At 35.8% G+C, this 23,768-nt stretch overlaps 1 protein-coding gene across 7 annotated transcripts in view; it reads right to left on the reverse strand.

Moving 5' to 3' along the window:
- Positions 1-217: 217 nt before the first annotated feature.
- Positions 218-23,768, reverse strand: part of LOC110344261 (uncharacterized) — a 133,121-nt gene continuing 109,570 nt past the window's right edge. For 3 of the 7 annotated variants that reach the window (XR_015446564.1, XR_015446563.1, XR_015446575.1), the window contains 4 exons: positions 9,883-9,943; positions 9,591-9,803; positions 4,418-4,468; positions 218-2,386 (listed from right to left, as the gene is read on the reverse strand). Coding sequence is in view for 1 of the 7 variants with exons in the window: in XM_087199342.1 (XP_087055468.1) it covers positions 2,365-2,386; positions 4,418-4,468; positions 9,883-9,943 (134 nt within the window). In the remaining 6 variants the exon portion in view is untranslated. Of the gene's footprint in view, positions 2,387-2,725; positions 2,891-4,417; positions 4,469-9,590; positions 9,804-9,882; positions 9,944-23,768 lie in introns of all 7 variants that reach the window. The other 4 variants (XR_015446566.1, XM_087199342.1, XR_015446574.1 and 1 more) reach the window with 3 other exon arrangements.

Consider the following 23,768-nt stretch of genomic DNA (forward strand, 5'->3'; position numbering starts at 1 on the left):
AATAGATAATTTTCAGCCTTTGCCAAAAATGTTTGTAAATGTGTGATAAATCTGTACCACTGACATCCATCAATAGAGTAGGAGAGAAAGTATGTGATATTGTTCTTTAAATTTTTATTAAATAACAATCCTATTTACATAATAAGCACACATATTCATATGTTAAAATATAAATAATTATAATACTTAATTTGGGAAATTTGGGTATATAAGTTTGGTATATAAAAATGCAGTGTTCAAAATTATAATTACTCCAGAAAAAAATATATATATCATTATATATATCACACTCTTTGCAACTTGGAGATTCCCATTACTATATATGCTAGCAGAAAATAAAAACCTATGATCTGGGCTTGATCTGGGCTTTATCTGGGCTTGATGGCCCCAAACTGCAAATCATAAGGAAAGAAAGAATGAGAAAGAGATGTCAAAAGAAGGACCACTAAAATTTTGATTTCTAGTTCTATAAGCTCCTTTACCAAAGCAGTGATCAGGCCCTCAAACACAAAAGCCACACGGAGCAAGCTGTGAAATCTTTTACAATTTAACAAAGGTCTTAGAGATGTGAAGTAGATACATGAGATGCTCCCCTGTATGCTCCATGATGGGGATTTCCTTCTCCCAGAGACCGAATCTCAAGGAAGGAGGGTGACTAAGCAGAGCTGTACCAAGAGATATGTTCCTCCTATGAACGTCTTGTTCAAGTCACTTCCTGCCAGTCCAAGAAGGGCAAACATATTGACTTGTCAGTGTCAATTACCTACCCAAACATATACCTTGAAGTATCAACCCCTGTAGTCTTGAGTTTCTCATTTGAATTCACTTTCTCCATATCTTTACCCACAGTTAATCGGATTCATCATGTTCACTTGCATCCTTGTCTTATTTTCTCAATTCCTTAGTCACCTTCTATTCTGCTTCTGAAAGTCTGTTAACTGTACCATTTTATTAAGAGTCATCTTCCCATCCCCAACCTTACACATGTTTTCATTACATTCCAGGTACATAATCCTCCTTTTTACTGAAAATTATGTGTTCTTTCATGCCACCACATTCATGTTCTAGTGTGTTCTCTGGGTCTCTGGAATGCCTCTCTCCCTTCTTAGAAGTCACCTGCTCTGACACTTTTGGGCAGAATTAATTGCTGTCTGCAGTGGTTTTCATAGAGTTTTACATACAACTATTAGAATATACATTTTGTGGAACTGTAATTATTTATGTGTCTGCTTTCTCAACCAGAGTATGAGCTTGAGGAAAAGGATAGTCTTTAATTGTCAATATCCTGAACTCCAAAGGCTAGACTGGCTGGAAGAGTAATTGGATGTGTGTTAAATGAATAACAGTTAAAGTCCCAGCCCTTTACCCCCAAAGTAGTCCACCTGATTTTCATGGAAAACAGATGTATTCCCTGTTATGTCTAGGGGACCCGGTTGTTGCAAAGTCTTTGTAATAGCTTATCTGACTAGGTTGGTAACTATTATCCCCAGTTCTGACAGGATCTGCCTGCTGGTTGCTTCTGCCCACACGTCTTCCTCTTCAGTTAGGTGTTTTCAATTACTAACTCAGCCCAGACTGACAGAAATCGGATTGGTTTCTGCCACAACAGAAACCATAAAATAGTTTTGGATCTAATCTGATTTGTTGTCTCTCAGGAGCAGTTCTACCTCTAGAGTCCTTTTTAGGTAAACACTAGATGCTCTAATGGTTTAAGTTGCTGTTATTTTGGCTTTTGATTAATTGTAGTAGAAAGAAACCTAGCTGATGAATGTGTGAAATAATAGTTTTAAATTGTGTTAAGGGAAGGATACATGTTATTTAAGAAAGGTAGAGGGAAGATTAGAGTGAGGAAAAGTGAGGAGGAGTATGTTTGTGACAAATCTGAAACAGAATATTTAGTAAAATAGGTGTGGTTTGGTAGAAAGAATGCAAGAATATTCTTAAATGGGCATGCTTAATAACTTAGAGATAGGAGACAGTAGAATGTGAAGAGTGGAGGACATTACACAAAAAGCACAACACAGTTTCTAAGTAATGGAGGGGCAATTGTACTGGGTTTGGCGGGGGAGTAGAGTGCTAATAAGGCCGTGAGCAGTGACCTAGGAACACCTCAGAATCACAGAGATCATGAGTGCAGGATGCATAAAGCAGATCTTTATTGTCTTAGTTGTAACATTAAATAACAACATTACTTAATCTAGTTATTTAATACTGTTCAGTTTCTTCACTTGTGGAAAAAGATGAAGGAGCTGGAAGACTGAAGTTCCTTTCAGTTACATATCCATGGCACAATGGTCCCAAAACTGAAAGCCTTTCCTCCTGCAGGTTCTGTCTTAATGCTCTTATTGTTTCTGAATCTTCATTTTAAATGTAGTAATTAAAGTTCCTAAAAATTACAAAATAAGTATTAGAAGGAACCTTAGATAAAATTATCAAGAAAATAATATTTTATTTTCTATTCAATAAATGTTCTGAGACAAATGCTTATGAGAGGTTTCACTTTTGCCACTTTTATTTCTTGTTGCCTTTAGCCTATCAGATAGACTAATGTTATGAGTTGTGTTTCAAACATAATATTTCATCAATACTAAGTAAATACTTGGTATCTCCTTTCTGTTTCTAGGTTTATGGACCATGATCGTCACATTTTTTAATGTTTAAGAGAATGAAAACATTTCCTTTTCTCAGAAGGCAGACAGTTTCAAGGAAAACATTCGCTGTATACCTCTATTTTTAAAAATAGCTTCTTTGCAGTGGAGAAAAAATGGCAATCTCCAATATGCTGGACAAGGTTCTGGTTCCCGTGGAAACCAGTGTTCACAGATACTGATAGCACTTGGCCACCTGATGATCCTGGATAAAACAGCTGCACACAGCATCTCAGTTTACGCTGTAAAATGGAAAATAATCAAAACTCACAACTGAAAATTCATGAGGCAACTTGCCAAATGTCAACAATGGCCTTGGACACTCTAGTGCAGACATGACTTAAAACCACCTGTAAGTATTAGATCTTGAGAAGTTAAATATATCAAAATCTATCTGCCTCCAAAACAGTATTTGTTAAATGAATACGTTATATTTTTACTTTTGAAATGAAATATGAGTTAAAATTTATTTGACTGATTGTCTCTATTTAGAATGTTCTTTTGAAAGCAGAGTGTGTGTTTTCCTAAATGCCAGATGTCTTCCTCAGGCCTCTGCTGTTTGCTCTTTGGTACTATTTAGCTTTGTAATATATATGAATGACAAATATTTTTTAGATCACACAATAATGTGAATGATTAATTATAACATGACTTACAAGCTTTCGTTTTTAACCTTGGGAACATACTAGTACGGAGGGCTATGTTTAGTTGTTACTGTTTCTTGGGTTTTTGTTTTGTTTTTGGTCTGAACTTCATCTCAATTTTTTATCCTTTTGGCCATGTTGTGAAGGATAATTAAATTTGTACTGAGTTTTGTGCACCCTGTAGAGAAAAGATTTATATCCACCTAGGAAACCTTGGGAGCATAAAGGTTTGTACACAAATTTTAGAATTTCTGTTAGCTGGTTAGAAATCTTGTGATTTATCCAAGAAGAATAAATGTAGAGCATCTTAAAGAATCTGGAGGAAAAAACTGGGTAAAAATTAAGAAATTTGAATTGTTTAGTCTTTTTCAGAATTTAAACTGAGACATCTGAAATAAAATTATCTAGATAATATTGGGTCTAGAATAGAGGTAAACTAAAAACTAATTTTTAAAATCAGAGATATGAATCTCTGATAGTATTCAATCATAAATGACTGGGTTTATGCATAATTGTTTTGGATATTGTATCATCAACATTTTTATCAGTAATTTTTGGCATTGATGAATTTTAAGGTATATATACAACCAGATTCAATATAAAAAAGATTATAAACTAAAATTACAATAAATCTTCTCTTGTGTAGGAACTGGGAATGCATATTCATTATGACATTTTATGGTTAAATCATGCAGTGAGTACTAAATATACACAAAGAACATCCTTTCAGAACATTTGAAAGACAGTAAAACTATGTAAACATAATTGTTTTATAGAAGCTAATTTTGTTAGTGAAATATTTTTGGAAGATTGAAATTATTCATAAGATATATTACTGTTAATTATTGGTAAAGAAAACTGTCCAGAAAAATGCCAAGCTTCCTATGACTTACTGAAAGTACGATACAAAATGGTGGTGAAGAATCATTGTGAGCACAGCAAAGTAAGATGGAGGGCAGGGAAAAGGGTACTGTATACAAAACTAAAAAACTGATATGAAAATGGTCATGCAATTTTCCAGCCAGTTACCCACCAAGAGCCACAAACTGATTATTCTGATTTGTAACTTGTTAAAATTTCTCTACATTTTCACTAATTTATTAAAGGCCATTTTTTATATATTACCTTGGCATTTTGGCAGGTACATCTTCCTGGTTAAGCTTTGGAACACAATCTCTTTCATTTGAAACAAAACATAACATAAAACATATTAGAGAGTGAACATGGAACATTTTCTCATGTAAGGTGAGCTTGACTGAAACGTTTAATGAGTAAACAGTATTATAATGCTCTTTACACCATGTTCATGGATTGGAAGAACTGGTTTCAGTTTTTTCTCAAATTCCTCTTAACATAATCACAACAAAATTTCCACTAAATGAAAATGAAATATTCTCATTAATAAAAACTTGGTTGCATCATACTAATCTGCATATTGACATATTTATTTGATATACATATACATAAAGCCATCCACTCTCAGATAGTTATCAAGATTTTTGTAAAGCTACCATACTAAAGACAGTGTGGTACTGAAGTAACAACAAACAGTCTGCAGGCAGAAAGGAGCTTCCAGAATCAGAACTATGTATATGATCACCCAGTTCCCAGCATGGAGGAGAGGGATTATTGATTGTCTTTTCAGTCAATGATGGCAGGTCAATGGGTTATCCATGAAAGAAAGGTGCTTATCTTGACCCTATCTCACATTATTAGCAAGAACAAATGCCACGTGGATTGGAAATCTTGGTGTGAAAGGCCAAACAATAAAGTTCTTAGAAGAATATTTTTAATACCATGGCAGGCTACAATTAAATAGGACACAAAAACTACCGACAATGAAGGAGTCATTTGAAAAATTGGACCACATTAAAATTAAAAATTCTCTTCATCAAAAAGCATTCAGAGAGTGATAAAGCAAAGAACAGAGTTGGAGATTTTGTTTTTTGACATTTACAAATTACAAAGAGCTCATAATACTCTAAAGAATAAATAATAAAAATAATAATAGGGAAATCCAGGAGAAAAATGTGCCAGAGACTTGCACAGGCACTTTCCAAAAGAAGATATATAAACACCCAATAAATATAATAAAGATTTAATGGGGGATGGATATTATCAGAGTATGTTATATGCATATATGAGAATGCAACAATGAAATACAACATACATATATACAAAAAAGAGAAAGAAATACCACATTCTCCAACAGAAATACTACAACACAATTTATCACTTCAAAAAGACAGAATGGGTGCTCTGGTGTGTGGGATGAGTAAGGCCAGTGTATAAGCAGCAGCTGAGACAACTTCTAGACAAGAGCTATGAAGACACTTGGCATCAGAACATCATAACTCTGCAAACAATATACAAATACAGAAGCTACTAAACATTCACCATTCATTTCATCTGAAAAGTTATCAAAAATGAGGTTTTTAGCTGGTATGGTGGTGCACCCCTATAATTCCAGCACTTTGGGAGGCTGAAGCAGGAGAACTGCAAATTTGAGGCCAGTCTGGGCAACTTAGTAACTTAGTAAGACCCTGTCTCAAAATCTAAAATTTTTTAAAAGGGCTGGGGATGTAGTAATCCCAGTAGTGAAAAAAGTGAGATTTTTCAGTGACACATTTGTACCAGACAGTTCTCCAAAACCATTAAAAATGGATCAATCTCTGTTGATACAGAAAGGGAAACAGTATGGCATAATAATTACAATTGGACTTTGAAGTCACAAATCTGGTGTTGCTTGCAGACTATGTGATGTTGGATGAATTAAATATCTTTAATTATAAAATGTTTTCAAAATATTACTGCCTATAGAGTCATTTGCTGATAGCATGTTCTTTTTTAAAGTGTATACAAAATTAAGACTGTTTTAAAAATGTTTTTGTATGCTTTCCATACTGACCAATCATGTATTACTTTAAGAAAAACATAATTGTAATTAGTAGAATAAATTTTAAAGAAAACATTCACATTAAAATGTATAGTAAAGGTATTTAATCTCATTAGTGAAAATGGGAATGCAAAGCAAAACCATACTGAGACATTCTCAAACTTACTAGTATGGCCAAAATGAAAAAGACTGACAATATCAAGTGTTTACAAGAATATGAAGGAACTATAACTGTCATAAACTGTTGGTAGATATTTTAGTAGTTAAAATTTGGACATAAACACATTCTACGATCTGCAATTTTACTTCTGGATATATGACAAATAAAAATTTGTACATATGTTCATCAAAATATAGGTATGAAAATATTAGCGGCAGTACTTATAACAGTGTAAATCTGAAAACAATGTCCATGTAAATTGACGTTTGAATGAACATATATATTGATATATGTGCACCCACATTTATAACAGCACAGTTTATAATAGCTAAAACTTGGAAACAGCCCAATTGCCCATCAACTGGAGACTGGATAAAGAAGACACAGATTTTTTTTTATAAAATGGAGTACTACTCAGCCATAAAGAATGAAAAACTAGAGACATTTATAGCTAAATGAATGCACACTGAGGCCATACTCTTAAGTGAAATAAATAGGACACATGTGTAAATACCGAATAGTTTCTCTGGTGTGAGAAACTGAAAGTAAGTAAGGATCAAAATGTACAATAGATAAAAAAAAAAAAATGTATAATAGATAATGTGAAACGGGAAGAAAAGGCCCAAAGAGGAAGGGAAAGTGTGAAGGGTAGGGGAAGGGAAAGGAATAAATGTGAGAAAAGGAAAAAACAGAAACAAAGTCTCTGTAAATAGGGAGGGGTGGAGGAGTTGAAGGGAGGGCAAGGGAATGGGGATTAAAATTTTTTAATATATTTTTTAAAAGAATAAAATACTAAAGAGACACTTTAAATGTTACAATGAATAAAGATGGACCAAGAAAAGACTACCTTCAAATTAAATCCACATAAACAGGAAACACTTGTGGCCACAGTGACCAAAAGGGACCCAAAGCTGTTTATACTGCTGAAGTCTTGGAAAGTTGCTGACTTCACAACCTCTCTTACATATAGGAGGTGCTATGTTCTAACCTATAATTTAAAAAAATCTTAGATTTTCAAGAAGTTTCTTGGGGCATTTTCACTTTACTAATTAAAAGAACAGACAAGAGAAGCCTTCTGGAATGGCAGAGGAAAACCCTCTAGGATCTCTTCCTCCAGAAGGTAATGAAAATACTAGCAAAATCGTCAACATAAAGGAAAAAGTTGAAATACAGCCTCAGAGACCTGTGGGACCTCAATACCTACACACAAATAATGGGAACCCCAGAAGGAGAAAAAAGAAGGGAACAGAAAAGCAATGTGAAAAAATAATGGCTGAGAATTCCCCAAATTTAATAAAAGAAAAAAATATTTATCTTCATAACCAAGAACCTTAACAAATTTCCAGTAGGTTAAACTAAAGGAGACTCACATCCAGACACCTTGAAGTCAAACTATCAAACAAAGACAAAGGGAAACTGGAGGACAGCAGAGCAAAGTGAACATAGCAACTATTAGGACTGGAGGGGTCAAAAGGTAGAGGCAACACATTCACACTCCTGAAAGAACCTCTGTATCCAGAAAAAAATGCTCTTAATAAAAGTAAGCAAAATGAAGAAGTCTCAAATAAATGAACTGAGGGAATGTCATGAGGAGCCCTGTCTTATGAAAAATATCGAAAGGAGTTCTTCAGGGTGAAATAAAGGACACTGGATAGCAATTCAAATTAATTTGATACACAGAATTAAACTAAGTTCAAAAGAAATAATTTAGTAGGTATAAAATAAAAATTAGAAAAGGTAAAAAGAATTGGCAGCGTGTTTTTTTTCTTCTCAGTGGGGCTTAAAATATGGAAGCTACCTCTCTGTGGGGTGGATTTGGAACTCTTTTTGCTTCATTCACTTCATTCACTATTCATTCATTCACTATTATTTGTATATTTTACAAGGACATGTTTTAATTTCTTGATGAAAATTATCTTTAAACAATAAAAAATTGAACCATCTAAAGGCAATAGAATGAACAAATTATCACTATGTGCAATGACATGGAGAACGTCACAAACATAGTGTTTGACAGAGGCAGCTGCGAGAGCATGCACATTGTATAACTCCTTATATGTAGCTCAAAAGGTGGCAAAGCTGATCTGTGGTATTAGAAGTCAAGATAATTGTCACTTCGAAGGTGGTAATGACTGAGAGAGGGTGTAGGAAGGATTTCTGTGGAGTTGGTAACATAGTTTCTCCATCTAGGTGATAGATACATGGGTATGTTTTCTTTATGAAAATTTATTTACATTTCTGTATATTAATTTAATAAAAAGTTCACCTTAAAAATGTCATTACCTTACTTGCCTACATAGAGTAAAAAAATAAGTCAAACTTTGTGGGAGAAATATTGGCAATATCAAATAAAGTTTAAATATATCCATAGCCTTCAAATGAGCAATTTTACACTTAGGAAATTACCCTACCAAAACACTTGCACAAAATCACAGAATGTGTTCATTGCCTCATTGGTCATTCCCTTCTTCTGGCACACTGTCACTTCCAGCTTTCCTGGCACCATATTACACTGGTTTCCCCCTCCCACTCCAGCTATTTCTTCTTATCTCAGCTGCTCTGAGGAAGGTGAATGCAGGAGGGCCCAATATCTCTCCCCTCTGTGCTCATCCTTTCTAAGCACTTTCCCCTACAAGATTCTTTACAGTCTAATGGTTTCAGTGTCATCCTGATGCCAGTGGCTCCCAACTATATTTTTCTACCCATAAGCTCTTCCCTAAACTTCATATATCCCATTTACCATTTCTACTTGACTACCTAATAGGCATAAAAGGCTTAATATACTCAAAATGATGCTCTTCATACTCAGGTTGGCTAAGCTTATTTTTATCCACTATTTCCCATCCCTGTAAAGGTCATTATGATCCTCCAAGTTGTTTGTGATGCAGCTACAGGAGTCTGTATATGAGGGGTGATTTTGCCCCCAGTACACATCACTCTTTCTTGTTTGCCTATTCAACACTTCACAGTGTATGCTGTATTCGAATCTGTTCATTGCTCTTGATGTTCACCACCGTTATTGGAATCATTCCATCACTAAATCTCAATTATCTGGGATAAGCTGCTTTCTTTAATTCAATTTTTCCTTTAATATAGCATTTTATAGCCAGCATAATCTTTTGAATCATAACCGATATCATACCACCCCCTTCTTAAAATCTCAAATGGCTTCTCAATAGTTTCAAAATTAAAATCTAGACTCTCCTCCATGACAGGCCTGTCTTTTTCAGCCCCTGTCTTACCTGATCCACCTCATATCACCCAACTCTCCTGCACATAGGTGGGTTCTAGGTCCTCAAGAGATGAGTCTAAAGTCTCTCCTGGCCAGTATTCTCATCTGGGGTGATTTTGCCCCACAGGATATCTCAATACAGCAATGATTGAAAACACTTTTGATTGGGAAAATTGATGAGAGAGTCCTATGTATATCCAGAGCAGGGCTGCTGTGAAGCATTCTGCAATGCACAGAGAAACTCCTATTAAAAAAATTATCCAGGGCAAGGGATTGACTCAGTAGTAGAGTATTTACTTTACCTGAATGAGGTCTTGGGTTTGATCTCCAGTACTGGGAAAAAAGAGTTATCCAGGTGCAGGCCTGATGACAGAGAGAATTTTAGGTGAGGAGATATGGCAATCTGTCTATCGTTCTCTGACATTTGTGCACAGTCTTGAACTACATGGAGTGGTGGCTCTGTTTTAAGTCTTCACTTTTTTTTTCAATTTTTATTTTGCTTTATTAGTACATGTTTGTAGTACACAATGATCACATTCTTCATGGGGAGTTGTTATGTGTACATAATACATTTTAATTATTTTTTTCTAATCCCATTTCCCCATCTCCTAAGCCCCTTTCCATTTGAAAAACATCTTTTTCCCTATTTCCTATTATCTATTTCTTATTTTGATCTTTTATTTTGGGTTTCTCATATAAGTGAAACCATGTGATATTTAAACTTGCACATCAGATTTATTTCACTTAATGTAATTGTCTCCAGGTGCATCTACTTTTCTAAAAATGACTCAAGTTTATCCTTCTTTATGGCAGAGTAGTAGTTCATTGTGTTTAAATACCACATTTTCTTTATGCATTCATCTATTGATGCACATATAAGCTATTTTCAAGATTCAGCTATTGTGGACTGTGTTGGGGGAAAAATCACTTCATAAGTGAAGTATGACTATAGCTGTCTAAAGCCCAATGTTACCTTGCCCCCAGCTGGCTATGGCATTTGGAAACAACTCTGTTTTGCCCCCGGTCACAAGTTGAACCTCAATAGTCCTGTGATACAGTGAAGCTCAAGGGCAAGTGTACATCAGCTGAAGACATCCTGGTTCTTCAAGAACCAAGTAGTAATAACAAAAGAGAAAGCTTTCATCAGGGGGAAGGACAACTTCTTTATTAGCCTGCTATCTTGTCCCACCTACTAGTGTAAGAATGCTCTCCTTATCATCTTCATCAGCATAAAATCCGCATTGACATAGGACTACTGCCAGCACCCCCAAGCCACCTTATACTCCCTCTAATTATTGTGTGTACACAATAAATAATGGCTCAGAGTGTCTTTGTCTTTTCCCACTCTGAGGCACTCTCTTTTTCTTTAGCCCCCACCATCCCTCTTTCTAGGCAGTTGGAAGACTGCTCACCCTCCAATAGGACTGTGCTTCTATAAACTTGAGTATGCATTTTATCACTATAATATGATGTCTTTAATTCTTTCAGGAAGACACCTAGAAGAAGCATAGCTGGGCCAAATGGAATTTCTATTTTTAGATGTTTGAAGATTTTTGATACTGATTTGATAATGGTTATACTAATTATACTCCCACCAACAATGTAAAAGAGTTCATTTTTCTCTGCATCCTTCCACAGAAGTATTTGTTACTATCTGATATCTTGGTGATAGCCATTTTTTTCCTGAATCAAAATGGAATCTGAGCATTGTTTTAATTTGCATTTCTCTAAAGGTCAAAGATGTTGAATATTCCTCTTTGAGCTTTTTCAAGTACTATAGTTTTCATTGTTGAGGTCTTTCACTTCCTTCCTATTTAGTTTTTATTGATGTTATTGTGAATGGTATTGTTTCTCTGATTTCATTCTTGGTGAGTTTATTATTGGTGTACAGGAATTCTATTAATTTTTGTGTATTGCTTTGTATTCTGTGTTTCTACTGAATATAGTTATGAATTCTTGTCTTTTTGTTGATTTTTGTCTCTTCTATGTAGAGAGTCATATCATCTGCCAATAATGGTAATTTGACTTCTTTCTTTCCTATACATATCCCTTATATTTCTTTCTCTTGCCTGATTTCTCTGGCTAAAATTTTAAGAACTATACTGTACAGGAGTGGTGATAGCAGACATTCTTGTCTTTGTTCCTGATTTTAGAGGGAAAACTTTCAGCTTCTCTCCATTTAACATGGTGTTGGCCATTGGTTTCTCATAAATGGCTTTTATCAAATTCATATAAGGTCCTTCTATAACTTTTTTCATTTTTTTTATCATGAAAGAATGTTGGACTTTGTCAAAGGCTTTGTGTCAATTTGCAACGGTCATGTGATTTTTGTCTTGCCTTTGTTTGTATGATGTATAACATTTACTGATTGTAAAACAGGTTTTTATGTTATTTGTACTGTCTTCTGAATTTTCTCTAATTCCACTTAATCTTAGATTAGTCTTCTTTTCAATATCTAGCAGCTATTGAATCTATTTTTCATATTCTCTTGTCTTTTATGATGTCTCTGAATAATTGTTTTCTGATACCAGCCCCATCTTTTAATTCTGACATTTTGTCCTCATATTAGTCACTTCTGATGCTCATACTTTCAATATAAATTTTCATCACTTGGATTTCCCTTTGGGACCTTTTCTCAGACTAATTTTTTGCTGAACTGGTCATCCATGATTTTGTCATTTTTTTTTAGCTCAGCAAGCTTTTTACTAGTATATTCTACTGTAAGCTCCCTGATCATTTTCTACATTATATCCATTATGCATTTAGTTATATCTTATGTGAGTCTGCTGACTACCTTATTGATCTGTTTCTTAATCTCTATCCTTTCCAGTAATTTGACAGTGTGTATTTCTTTTTCTCCTCCCTCTCAATGCCCAATTGATTAGCTTTGGGGGAGTTTGGAGCTTGGGAAGGTGTTTTGTGCCTTGTTTTCCCATGTTCTTATTGTTATTTTGTGTGTTAGTTTGTTTTGTGTTGAGATTTGTGGGCACTTCTAGGGGAAAGTCTTTGTTACTAGTACGGAGATCTCATTAATCTTTGCTTTTTAGTGATGCACTCTAGGCATGGCTAACTATAGCTCTTTTCTTCTGTCCCAATATCTGACCACATCCATTCATTTGGAAGGGGAGGATGCAGTGTAATTGGCCCAAAATCCAGTTTTCTGGGAATGGATTACAGTATTGTTAATGACACAAAGGTAATCTGCATACAGACAAAACCTATTAATAGCAACAACTATGCCACCACGGCATTATCAAGTAAATTAGCAATGATAGTATTTTCCAAGACTAACTGGATATAGACACACCATAAGAACCAATAATGTATCACCCTTAACCACAGAAATCAATAATTACTGTATAAACACTAAGACAAACCAAATATTGACATACAGTAAAATCTACTAAATGTGACACTCTACCTCCACTAATAATAGAATTCAACAGTAATAGCATAAAGTTACCTATCTGAAGATTAATAAAACTTAATGTTTATACTAGTAAAGATATAGAAAATTGGAAATGGGAGAATGAAAGAAGAAAATTTTGAAAAAATTAAGCAATGGGAGATGAGTGAGAAAAATGAAACAAAAGATCTTATTAGGGAGTAGAAAGATATTAATAGAATAGATAAAGGTAGCTGAAAAGGATAAACAAAGAAGAGAAGACAAAAGAAAAAAGAGAAAAAAGAAAAATAGGAAGAATAAAAAAGAAAAATAAAGAAAAAAAAGGAAATTTCCCTGAACTTTAATAAACTAGTGAAGTAGAAAAAAAACAGAAAAAGACAGTGAGTCCAAAAACAGAAAAAAAATTTTTTTTCTCTGTACTGTTTAATAAGTGACTTCTTTCCAGGATCCACAGTTTTGGAATTCAGCAAGTCATAGTTTTCTCCACCTAGTTTATGGGTTGTGGGTTTATGAGGTGCCTCATGTTCTAGAGGCCACTCTGTTTACCTGGGTCTGTAGCAACTGTCTGAGCCAAGGTGACAGATGGGGAAGGCAATCAGACTTCATCTCTGTGTTGAATATAGGCAGCAGGGAAATGGTTCAAGCAGCCCACTGTACTTAGTGCTGGCACTTTCAGACCTAGTCATTTCTGAGCAAAGGACAATCCTCACCTGGCTTTTCACCACAGAGGGTAGGACCCATGCTCTTTCTAGATGAACTTAAACTTCTCAGGAGTTCTCTGTTTAGCTCCCTCCCTGTCCGTGACTGTCTTTCAAAGCTGTCTCTTACCTAGTCATTGTGGGAGGGCTACACTGGGAACCCTAAAGTTGATTTTTAGTTGTTCTGAGTCTCAGACTTAATCGATGCCATCCCAAAATGGTGCCCAATTAATAGTGCCACTCTATGGCAATATGATGTGTGCTGCACTAGATTTCCTCTCCAGCTGTTGCCTGCCTCATGAAAGGAGTTACTTTGAAGAAAAACACTGTGTTCCTTCTACAGTTCACAATAGCCATGGGCTCCTCCTGGGGCCCATCCTGTGGCCCAGTCTGCCATTTCTTCTTGGAGCTCCTGCCCCTGGGGGCTTACCTTGCACCAATAAAGGGACGCTGTCTTTCCCAAGAGCTGAGATGGGCTTCCAGATTGCTTTTGTCTTTTCTCTGTGTTGTGGTTCATTTTACCAACTTCTCTATGCTTTTAATTTTCCTTTCAGTTCCTTCACAATTCCTAGAGATTTACTTTTTTTCCCCAAATTGTTAATTTCCAGGTATATAGATTCCAAATTTCATAGAGGTTAAATTTTGCTGCCAATTTGTCGTTTTGGTTCAGCCAGGTCTTCACTTTTTAAAAACTATTCATACATAAATGCATGTTGGATTTTGTCAAGTGCTTTTTCTGTGCCTATGGAGATAATCATATGGTTTTTGTCCTTGGCTCTATTGATATAGTGTATTACATTAATTGATTTTCGTATATTGAACCATCCCTGCATCCCTGGGATGAATCCCACTTGATCAGGGTGTATGATCTTCTTGATGATGATCTGCATTCTGTTTGCCAGTATCTTATTAAGGATTTTTTCATCCATGTTCATTAGTGAGATTGGCCTATAGTTCTCTTTTTCAGTTGAGTCTTTCTCTGCTTTGGGGATCAAGGTGATGCTTGCTTCCAGGAATGAATTTGGGAGTATTGCTTCCCTTTCAATTTCATTGAAGAGTTTAAGCAGTAGCAGCAGCAGTTCCTCTCTAAATGTCTTGTAAAATTCAGCAGTGAAGCCATTAGGGCCCGGGCTTTTCTTAGGTGATAAGTTTTTAATTACATTTTCAATTTCATTGGTTGATATTGGGTTGTTCAGAATTTTTAGGTCCAACAGCCAATATCATACTAAATGGTCAAAAACTGAAATCCTTCAAACTAAAATCAGGAACAAGACAAGGATGTCCACTATCACCACTCTTGTTCAATATAATTCTGGAAACATTAGCCACAGCAATTAGACAAGAGAAAGAAATAAAAGGAATAAAGATAGGAAATGAAGAAGTCAAATTGTCATTATTTGCAGATGACATGATACTCTATATAGAAGACCCCAAGAACTCCACCAAAAGTCTTCTAGACTTAATAACCAAATTCAGTCAAGTAGCTGGTTACAAAGTCAACACACAAAAATCAATAGCTTTCATCTACACAAATGACAGACTCACTGAGAGAGAAATAGGGCAAATAATTCCTTTCACAATAGCATCCAAAAAACTTAAATACCCAGGAATCATCCTAACGAAAGAAATCAAAGACCTCTTCTCTGAAAACTATGGCACTCTGAAAAGAGAGATTGAAGATGATATCAGAAAATGGACAGACATCCCCTGCTCCTGAATAGGAAGGATTAATATATTGAAAATGGCCATACTTCCAAAACTGCTATATAGATTTAATGCAATTCCAATTGAGATCCCAGCAGCATACTTCATAGACCTCGAGAAAAAAATCCAAAAATTCATTTGGAGCAAGAAGAGACCCAGAATAGTAAAAGCAATTCTAGGTAACAGAGACATGGCAGGGGCTATCACAATCCCCAACCTGCAACTCTACTACAAAGCTACTGTGATAAAAACAGCATGGTACTGGCAAAGAAACAGGCTTGAGGACCAGTGGAACAGATTAGAAGATGCAGAAACAATGCCAGACACACTCAGCCATCTCATCTTTGACAAAGGAGCCAAACACCCTCACTGGAGGAAAGATAGCCTCTTTAATAAATGGTGCTGGAAAAATTGGGCTTCAACATGCCAAAGATCAAAACTAGACCTGTATCTCTCACCATGCACTAAACTAAAATCAAAATGGATTAAAGATCTAAATATTAAAATAGAAACTCTGAACCAGTTGGAACAGAGGTTAGGTAGAACCCTTGAAGACATCGGTGTAGGAAGAGATTTTATGAACAAAACCTCAGTTGCCTGTGAACTAGCACAAACAATCAACAAGTGAGATCTCTTCTTATTAAAAGGCTTCTGCACAGCAAGAGAAACCACCAGCAGTGTGAAGAGACAGCCCACAATGTGGGAAAAAATCTTCACCTGCTCTTCCTCAGACAAAGGTCTACTATCTCGAATCTAAAAGAACTTAAAAAGATCAGACCTCCCAAATTTAAAGACCCAATCCAAAAATGGGCATCTGAAATGAACAGACATTTCTCACACAAAGAAGTAGAAATAGCAAATAAATACATGAAAAAATGTTCAACACCACTGGTCATTTGAGAGATGCAAATGAAAACAATGCTGAGATTGCACTTCACTCCAGAAAGAATGGCTGCTATCATGAAATTAACCAATAACAAATGCTGGCGGGGCTGTGGGGAAAGAGGAACCCTGCTCCACTGCTGGTGGGAGTGTAGACTGGTGCAAGCACTGTGGAAATCAGTATGGAGATACCTCAAAGAACTAGGACTGGAAGTCCCATTTGACCCCACTATTCCAGTGCTGGGGATCTTCCCCAAAGAATTAAAAGAATCATACCACAGTGATATATGTGCACCCATGTTCATAGCAGCGCAGTTTGTAATAGCTAGAACTTGGAAACAGCCCAAATGCCCATCAACTGGAGACAGGATAAAGAAAATGTGTTTTTTTTATAAAATGGAGTTCTACTCAGCCATAAAAAATGAGAAATTAGAGACATTTATAGCTAAGTGGATGCACATTGGGGGAATACTCTTAAGTGAAATAAATAGGTCACAGATGTATAAATACCAAATAGTTTCTCTGGTGTGAGAAACTGAGAGTGTAAATAAGGACTAAATGTATAATAGGTAATGTGAAATAAGAAGAAAAGGGGCAAAGGGGAAGAAAGTGGGAGGGCTAAGGGAAAGGATAGAAGGGAATGGGATTAATATGAGAAAATGGAAAAATAGATACAAAATCTTTGTAAATAGGGAGGGCTGGAGGGGTTGAAGGGAGGGCTGGGCAAGGGTGAAAAACAAGAACCAAGACAGACTATGTAAAGGTGAAAATTTCCAATGATGAATGTCATTATATTGTATACCTAAAATGTACCAATGATTAGAATGAATAATCGATAATGTAAAATAGGAATAAAAGGTCCAAAGGGGTAGGGGTAGTGGGGGGCACAGGGGAAAGGAAAGAAGGGAAAGGAAAAAATGCTGAGAAATGGACAAAATGGAAATAAAGTCTTTGTAAATAGGGAAGGGTGGAGGGCGTGAAGAGAGGGCTAGGAATGGGGAAAAAATAAGAACCAAGATGCATTATATAAAGGTACAATTCCCAATGAGAAATGTAATTGTGTTGTATACCTACAATGTACCAATAAAAGAATTTAATACAAAAAAAACCTATTCATACACCCAACAATCAGTATGAATGATATATTTACCAGCAACTACTGGAATAGCTAGGATTTTTATAACCTACTTGGCCTGAGTAATTTTTAGATTTTACTTGTTTTCTGAAGAATTCGGACTTGAGACATATCTCAAAAATGTAATAGGAAGTATTTGCTCTGCGACTGCCCTTCTGTGTCTCTTCTCTTGTGGGCAATTAAAAGGATTTATTCTCTAGAAATGCAAAACAGGCATCTTTCTCATTACCTAAATTCACTTAGAGAAAAAATAAATCAGTATACAGATGAAAGTATAGGAAGTATCCCAGAAAGCTATTTCAATCCAGAGAAAATAAGTACTACTATGTATAATCAGAGAGACGCTACAGACGCTGAAGAATTTGTTGTGTCCTTTTTTTGTGATAACCTTACATTCCCCAAACTATGTTGAAGCAGAATTTGTAAGTTGCTTAATTCACTGTGCAAAGAAGAACCTCTAGATCCATTTGTTTGTTTGTTTGTTTTAAATCAGTGCTAGCGAAGTTCCAGGATCATGTGAGGTGGGGAAGGATCACGTTGCCCAGGACAGAATGAAGATATCAGTTTGAACAGAAATAACTTTATTATCTTTTAGAGGCTCTCATGATGGAAAATCAGATGCTTACCTGGGAATAGCACATACTGGAATATACTGCATGAAGAGGAAATAATAAAACACAAAGGCTATAAATTTAGAATGGTTTACTTCTCCCATTCCAAGTCATGGCTCTTGAACTGACAAAGGACAAGTCACAGAAAGACTCCTATAATATGTAGGTATCACCTCCTTCCCCATTTTAACCATGGCCAGGGAAGAGTGAGGGTCAGATCTCACTCAGATGAAACTACAGTCAGGGCCCCTGACTGTTTGGGCCCCGAGTCAGGGAAAATGCAGAATAAAATACCCTTTACAATTTACTAACACAGAGCAGAATGGTACTCTCTCTCTCTCTCTCTCTCTCTCTCTCTCTCTCTCTCTCTCTCTCTCTCTCTCTCTCTCTCTCTCTCTATCATAACCTCTATTTTCATTACTAAGAGGTAACCATTTGGGACTTCATTTTATTTTCTAACATGATGGGGAAACATTGGAGGTGGTGAGTAAAGTGTCTCAGGACTGAAAGTTTCTTCAGATCTACCTGAGCACTCCATCCTTTTTCCTAATCCCAGAAGGATTGAGCACATCACCTTTTTACATACCCTTATTCATGCATGTCAGGTATCATTCATTTCAAAAATGGTGTGAGAGACTATTAGGCTGAATAGTCACTCCAATAGGAAATGAGGGCAGGCTCTGGTGCTTGAGTACCTCTGCTCAAATATCAGCTCTAACACTCAGAGCAATGCAGTCTGGGGGAAGTTGTTGCCTCAATTTGTTATTTTCAACATGGAGCCAATGATAATCCCTACTTCTTTAGTTGAAGGAGAGGATAAAGTGAGTGAATGTATATAAAGCATCTGGCACAGTGTCTGGCTTATACTAAATACCCAATAAATGTTATCTGGTGCTATCATCTTTGCTACAGTTTAGATATAGTCTGTCCCCTAGAAGTTCATATGCTGTAGGTTTGGTCTCCAGGGTAGTAGTGTTAAAATTTGGCCTAATGGAAGATTACATATGTCGTGGTGGCAACATCCTTGGAAGTGATTAGTGAAGGTCTCACGAGACCAGCTTTTGTCTAACAAAAAATGGGTTGTAACAAGAGCACATGACATCTCCTGTAAATCCCTCTTCTGCATGCACAGCTCACCTCTTTTACAACCACTTCCACTTCCTCATGCCATTTTCCCTGAGGCCCTCACCACAGCCAAGTAGCTGTGCCACAGCATGCTCTTGAATCTGCAGAGCTGTGAATCAAGTAAACATCTTTATTTTATAAAGTGCCCAGCCTCTGGCATTGTGTTATAGCAACACAAAATGAATTAATGTAATCACTGTTAATCTGATGAAAACAAAGTATCTAGTCCTGGATGGCAGAGAGGAAATCAAGGAGATAAGGATAAGTCAATTTTACCACAATCCGAATGGGCCTTGGTGGTTAAGATTGAAGGAGGATAAAAAAAAATACAGAATAGTAACTTTTCTTGTACATTTATGCTGATTCAACCTTGGAGAAGAGTCAGGCAATACCAGCCTCACTACTATGTCAAACAATTTTGTTATCCCAAGAAACCCTGCTCTCTGGAACCTGTGAGTCTTCACTGGCTGTCAGCCTGGTACAGTTCCACAGAATATAGCCAGAATCTTTGTCTCTTTAGAGCCCCACTCAAAGATGCCTTTCTTCCTCCCCCTCATTCCTAGTAACCAACTGATGCTTCGGTATCATAGTGCTTTCAAAAGACACTGTGCTCAATTCCCAGCCCCTATCCCACTTTCACTACAAAGTCAGTCCTCAATAGCTGTTGGTGGAATGAATGGTGTCAACATATGATATTCCTGAATGTACTGGCTTAAATAGTCTCATATAATCATTTTTACATATATTCTCCTAATTAAAATGGAAATTTCTTGAGAGAAGGAATATATATTTATTTGGCTCTTTGTAATGGTATTGTACCAATGCCATTGCTGGTCTCCTCAACCCAGATTTTACTGTTATATGCACATGGGCCCAGCCTCCAGATGCCAGCATCTTATCTCTTTACCTAAGGCCTTTCTTTAAAGCTAGTGCTTGCTCTACCAGGTCCCACTGTGTCTGTGCACAAGGTCAAACAATATACCTATCTCCTAGGAGGGGCTTTTCACTAATAACTGCTGAAAATTGGTGTGTAATAACTTCTCTTCTTGGTAAGATGACTCTAAGGTGGACATTCTGCACTATCTGTGGAAATTCCTAGCTAGATTAAGCTCCAGGTACCCAAAGGAATAATTTGATATCACGTACATGCTTTATTGGCTTCTTGCCCTTCCCTACTTTCCCTATTAGTATTTTCTGGGTTCACCTCCCAAGAAAACCACCATCCCTGAATCCTTGATAGTCAAGAGCTGCTTCTATAGGACGTAAACTGGCACAGAGATAGAGAAAAGTGTTTAAGAATCCTGCATTCTAAGCTAGCAGATCAATAACACCAAGGGCTAAGGAAAAGAGATGAACGTGATCTTCCGTGGGAAAAGAAAAGAAATATGTTTGTTCCAGAGAAGTCCTGGGAAAGAGGATGAGTGGCACAAAGCTGTGTGCTGAGATGATAGAAAGAGGTACAAGGCAACTAGAAGGACTACAGAGAACAGCTGTGTTACATGAGATATGCATGAAGTTGACTACTATAGTGGAAGCTATGTAAACTCGTTCTCTGTTTCTCCTTCTCCAGCTATAATGAGATTTTCAGTAAACTCAGCATTGCTTATTAAGGAGTTCAGTAGGAGTGGATTCCATTTGCAGATGGTCAGAAATGTTGGTTGCTTCATAAACAATGGATCTACCATACCTACAGAAATCACCTGTGAAGGCAGCCAGATATCTGACTTACATTCGTGGCATTCACAATACCTAAGGGACACAACAACTGCTCACTAAATTCTTATCAAATGTACTTTTCCCTCCTGAAAGGCAAGCATATCACCTAATAATCATTGATAATCATTTTCTGTGCTTTCTAGTAGAAATTACTTCAGCTGCAAAACACACCTATTCATATTAATTTCTTTCTTCATTCATGCTATCTCTATGTCAGTACACCACTTCCTCAACAAACACCACTTGCACACAATATAGCAGGGCTCTTCTGAAATAGACATTTGAAGATCACAAAATTACTATTGGTACCTCCCTGAAAATTCCAGTAAAAACTCATTGAATCATTCAATAAATATTTATACAACAAATATTTATAAGTTACTGGAGACTCAAAGATGAAAATGTAAGGTTTTTGTCTTCACAGAAGTCTCTGTATAAATTATAGTTATTGTTCATCTTTATTTTCCATTTAGTGTGAACCATTGGTGAATCATCTCATGGAAAATATTCATGTCTTGTTCAGTTCCGCTCTTTGAGGGGAGACTTGCTGTGGCATTAGCGTATTACCAGTCTTCTTTCCCTAGAGAAAACTCTTGACTGAACTTTTTTGTTGTTGTTCTGGGAAGGCAGGAGAACTAACAGCCCACATGTATTTATTATTAACTTTCTCATCCTCAACCTCCTACCTCTTCTGATGTCCTGCCCAAATGAAAAAACAGAGTCACTCGATATTTTGCTAGAAAAAAAGTTAGAGCACACACAAGTTCATCTTTTTGTGATAGCACAGCCAATGTGTGATGATGGCTATGATGATATAAGGCAGTTATAGGAAAAACTGAGCCAAGAATTCTTGCAGGCATTGAGGAATAAGAATGGAAAACCACACAGGATAAAGATGGTCTTGAAGCAAAATGGGAGGACTTTGTGAGAATCTATAACATTTATATAAAGGGAATTTTATAATCTAATTTATTTGAAGTAGATTAAAATGAAAAAAGAAAAAATAGTAAAACAGCTTAAGTTATAAGGTACAGTGTAGTGATTCTAACTGTAACTTTCTATGAGACAGAAAAAGAGTTTTCATCTGGAAAAGAGCAATTATATATTCTTGCCTGTTTTCAGCCTCAATATTTTATAAGTCATTAAAAGATAAATCTACCTATAAATCATCTTGTAAAATGAACTTAGAATCTGAGTGGCACTTCACTGTTTGCTTTTTTTTTTTACTCGATTAGTGTTAAATAGAAGTTATTTGAATCTAAATTCATCTAATGAATTTCAAAGTATATCTCACTAATGTTATATGATTTTAACTTATTTAACAAATAATTGTTCCTTCAAATAGCAAATATATCTGTGGTCTATATATAGTGAGATAATGAATATAAAAGCAAATAACAGACTCTCCTCTTTACCATATTATATGGGATGCCCATGGCTTGCTCTCTCTCCTCTCTCTCTCTCTCTCAATGCCATTTTTAATATATTATATATTTTTTCCATTTAGTTTATTGGTACATTTTAGGTATACAATACAGTTACCTTCATCATTAGGATCTTGTACCTTTACACGCTGTATCTTGGTTCTTATTTTTTCCCCATTCCCCTGCCCTTCCTTTACCCCCTCCACCTTTCCCTATTTACAAAGACTTTGTTTCCATGTTTTTCCTTTTCTCAATGTCATTTTTAAAAAGAAACATACAGCATTGTTCTTAACCTTGAAATGGTTTACAGAAAAAATTATTTCTTTACATGTAACAAATAGTTATTTAGAACAAACTCTTTTCTTTCATTTTCTTTCTTTTTCTTTCAGTAAGAACTCAAAGAATTCAGAGAAAGATTTTTATACATTAATAGGATTTATCAAAGATTAGTCGATTAACTAATTAGTCCAATATTCATTTGTGAATTACTGTTAGAAACCTGTGGGTCTAGAGCTGACCAGTCAGTAAGACATGTTAAAAGGCACTGTACAGGTGTGGGCTACAAGAGATAAGAGAGTTGAGGGGAATGTTAGGCAAGGCAGGCCTTGGTAAAGATGAACAAGTCAAAAGAATGCAGTAAGATCAGAGGAGGAAATAAAATCTGATGACAAAGGACTTGAAAGAATGAAGTGACAGTAATTTTCTTTACAATATTCACTGCAAGTAATAACTTGTGTCTTCAAAGAAACCATCATTACAGTTTTATTGACTTAAATGATTAAATCAACAAACTATCTAGTCTTAATGAAAAAGCTGACTTTCTTCAACTGAAAGAAAAAAGCCTTTCTGAGGTATAAGCAAACAGACAAGAAATCTAGAACTTTTTTCATCTATGACTAAGTTATGAGTTATACTCTTCAAACATTATAATATATTTAATAGTACAATAACATGATTTCCATCCATCTTAAATATGAGGATCCAGTACTTCAAGCTTTTCCTTAGGAAATTAACAGATACTGTATAAGAAAAGAGAATTTTTTAAATATATAGGCCCAGACAAATACTTTCTACCTGTACTTTCTAAGCTAATGTAATGCAATGTTGGCCAGGGCTAGGCGCATAGGAAAGTGCTGCACACATGAGATTAATTGGGTTGTATTGCAGAATCAGATGACTGGTTTGAACTTTCATGCTATCCAAACCAATTTTATTTGATTACTGAGAATCTTAAAGATGGAAAGTTCAATTAAATAGACACTCAGATACGTTAGAATTTCTCTATATTTACTTTTACCTCAAGTTTCCCTGTGGACAAATGTAAGACCAATAAACTTAGTTAATTATTTTCTTCAAATCTATGCAAGATTTGAGACTTCATTATAAAAATACACTGCTAATTTGTAAAAGGGAAACAACAAGAATCATCATCAATAAGTTAGAAGTTGATGACCTTTTTGATAAAGTGCTAGACAGCAAATATTTTG

Source organism: Heterocephalus glaber, unplaced genomic scaffold (assembly GCF_053883595.1).
Source record: "Heterocephalus glaber isolate CG9 unplaced genomic scaffold, H.glaber_assembly_v1.0 deba00000347, whole genome shotgun sequence".
Lineage (NCBI taxonomy): Eukaryota > Metazoa > Chordata > Mammalia > Rodentia > Bathyergidae > Heterocephalus > Heterocephalus glaber.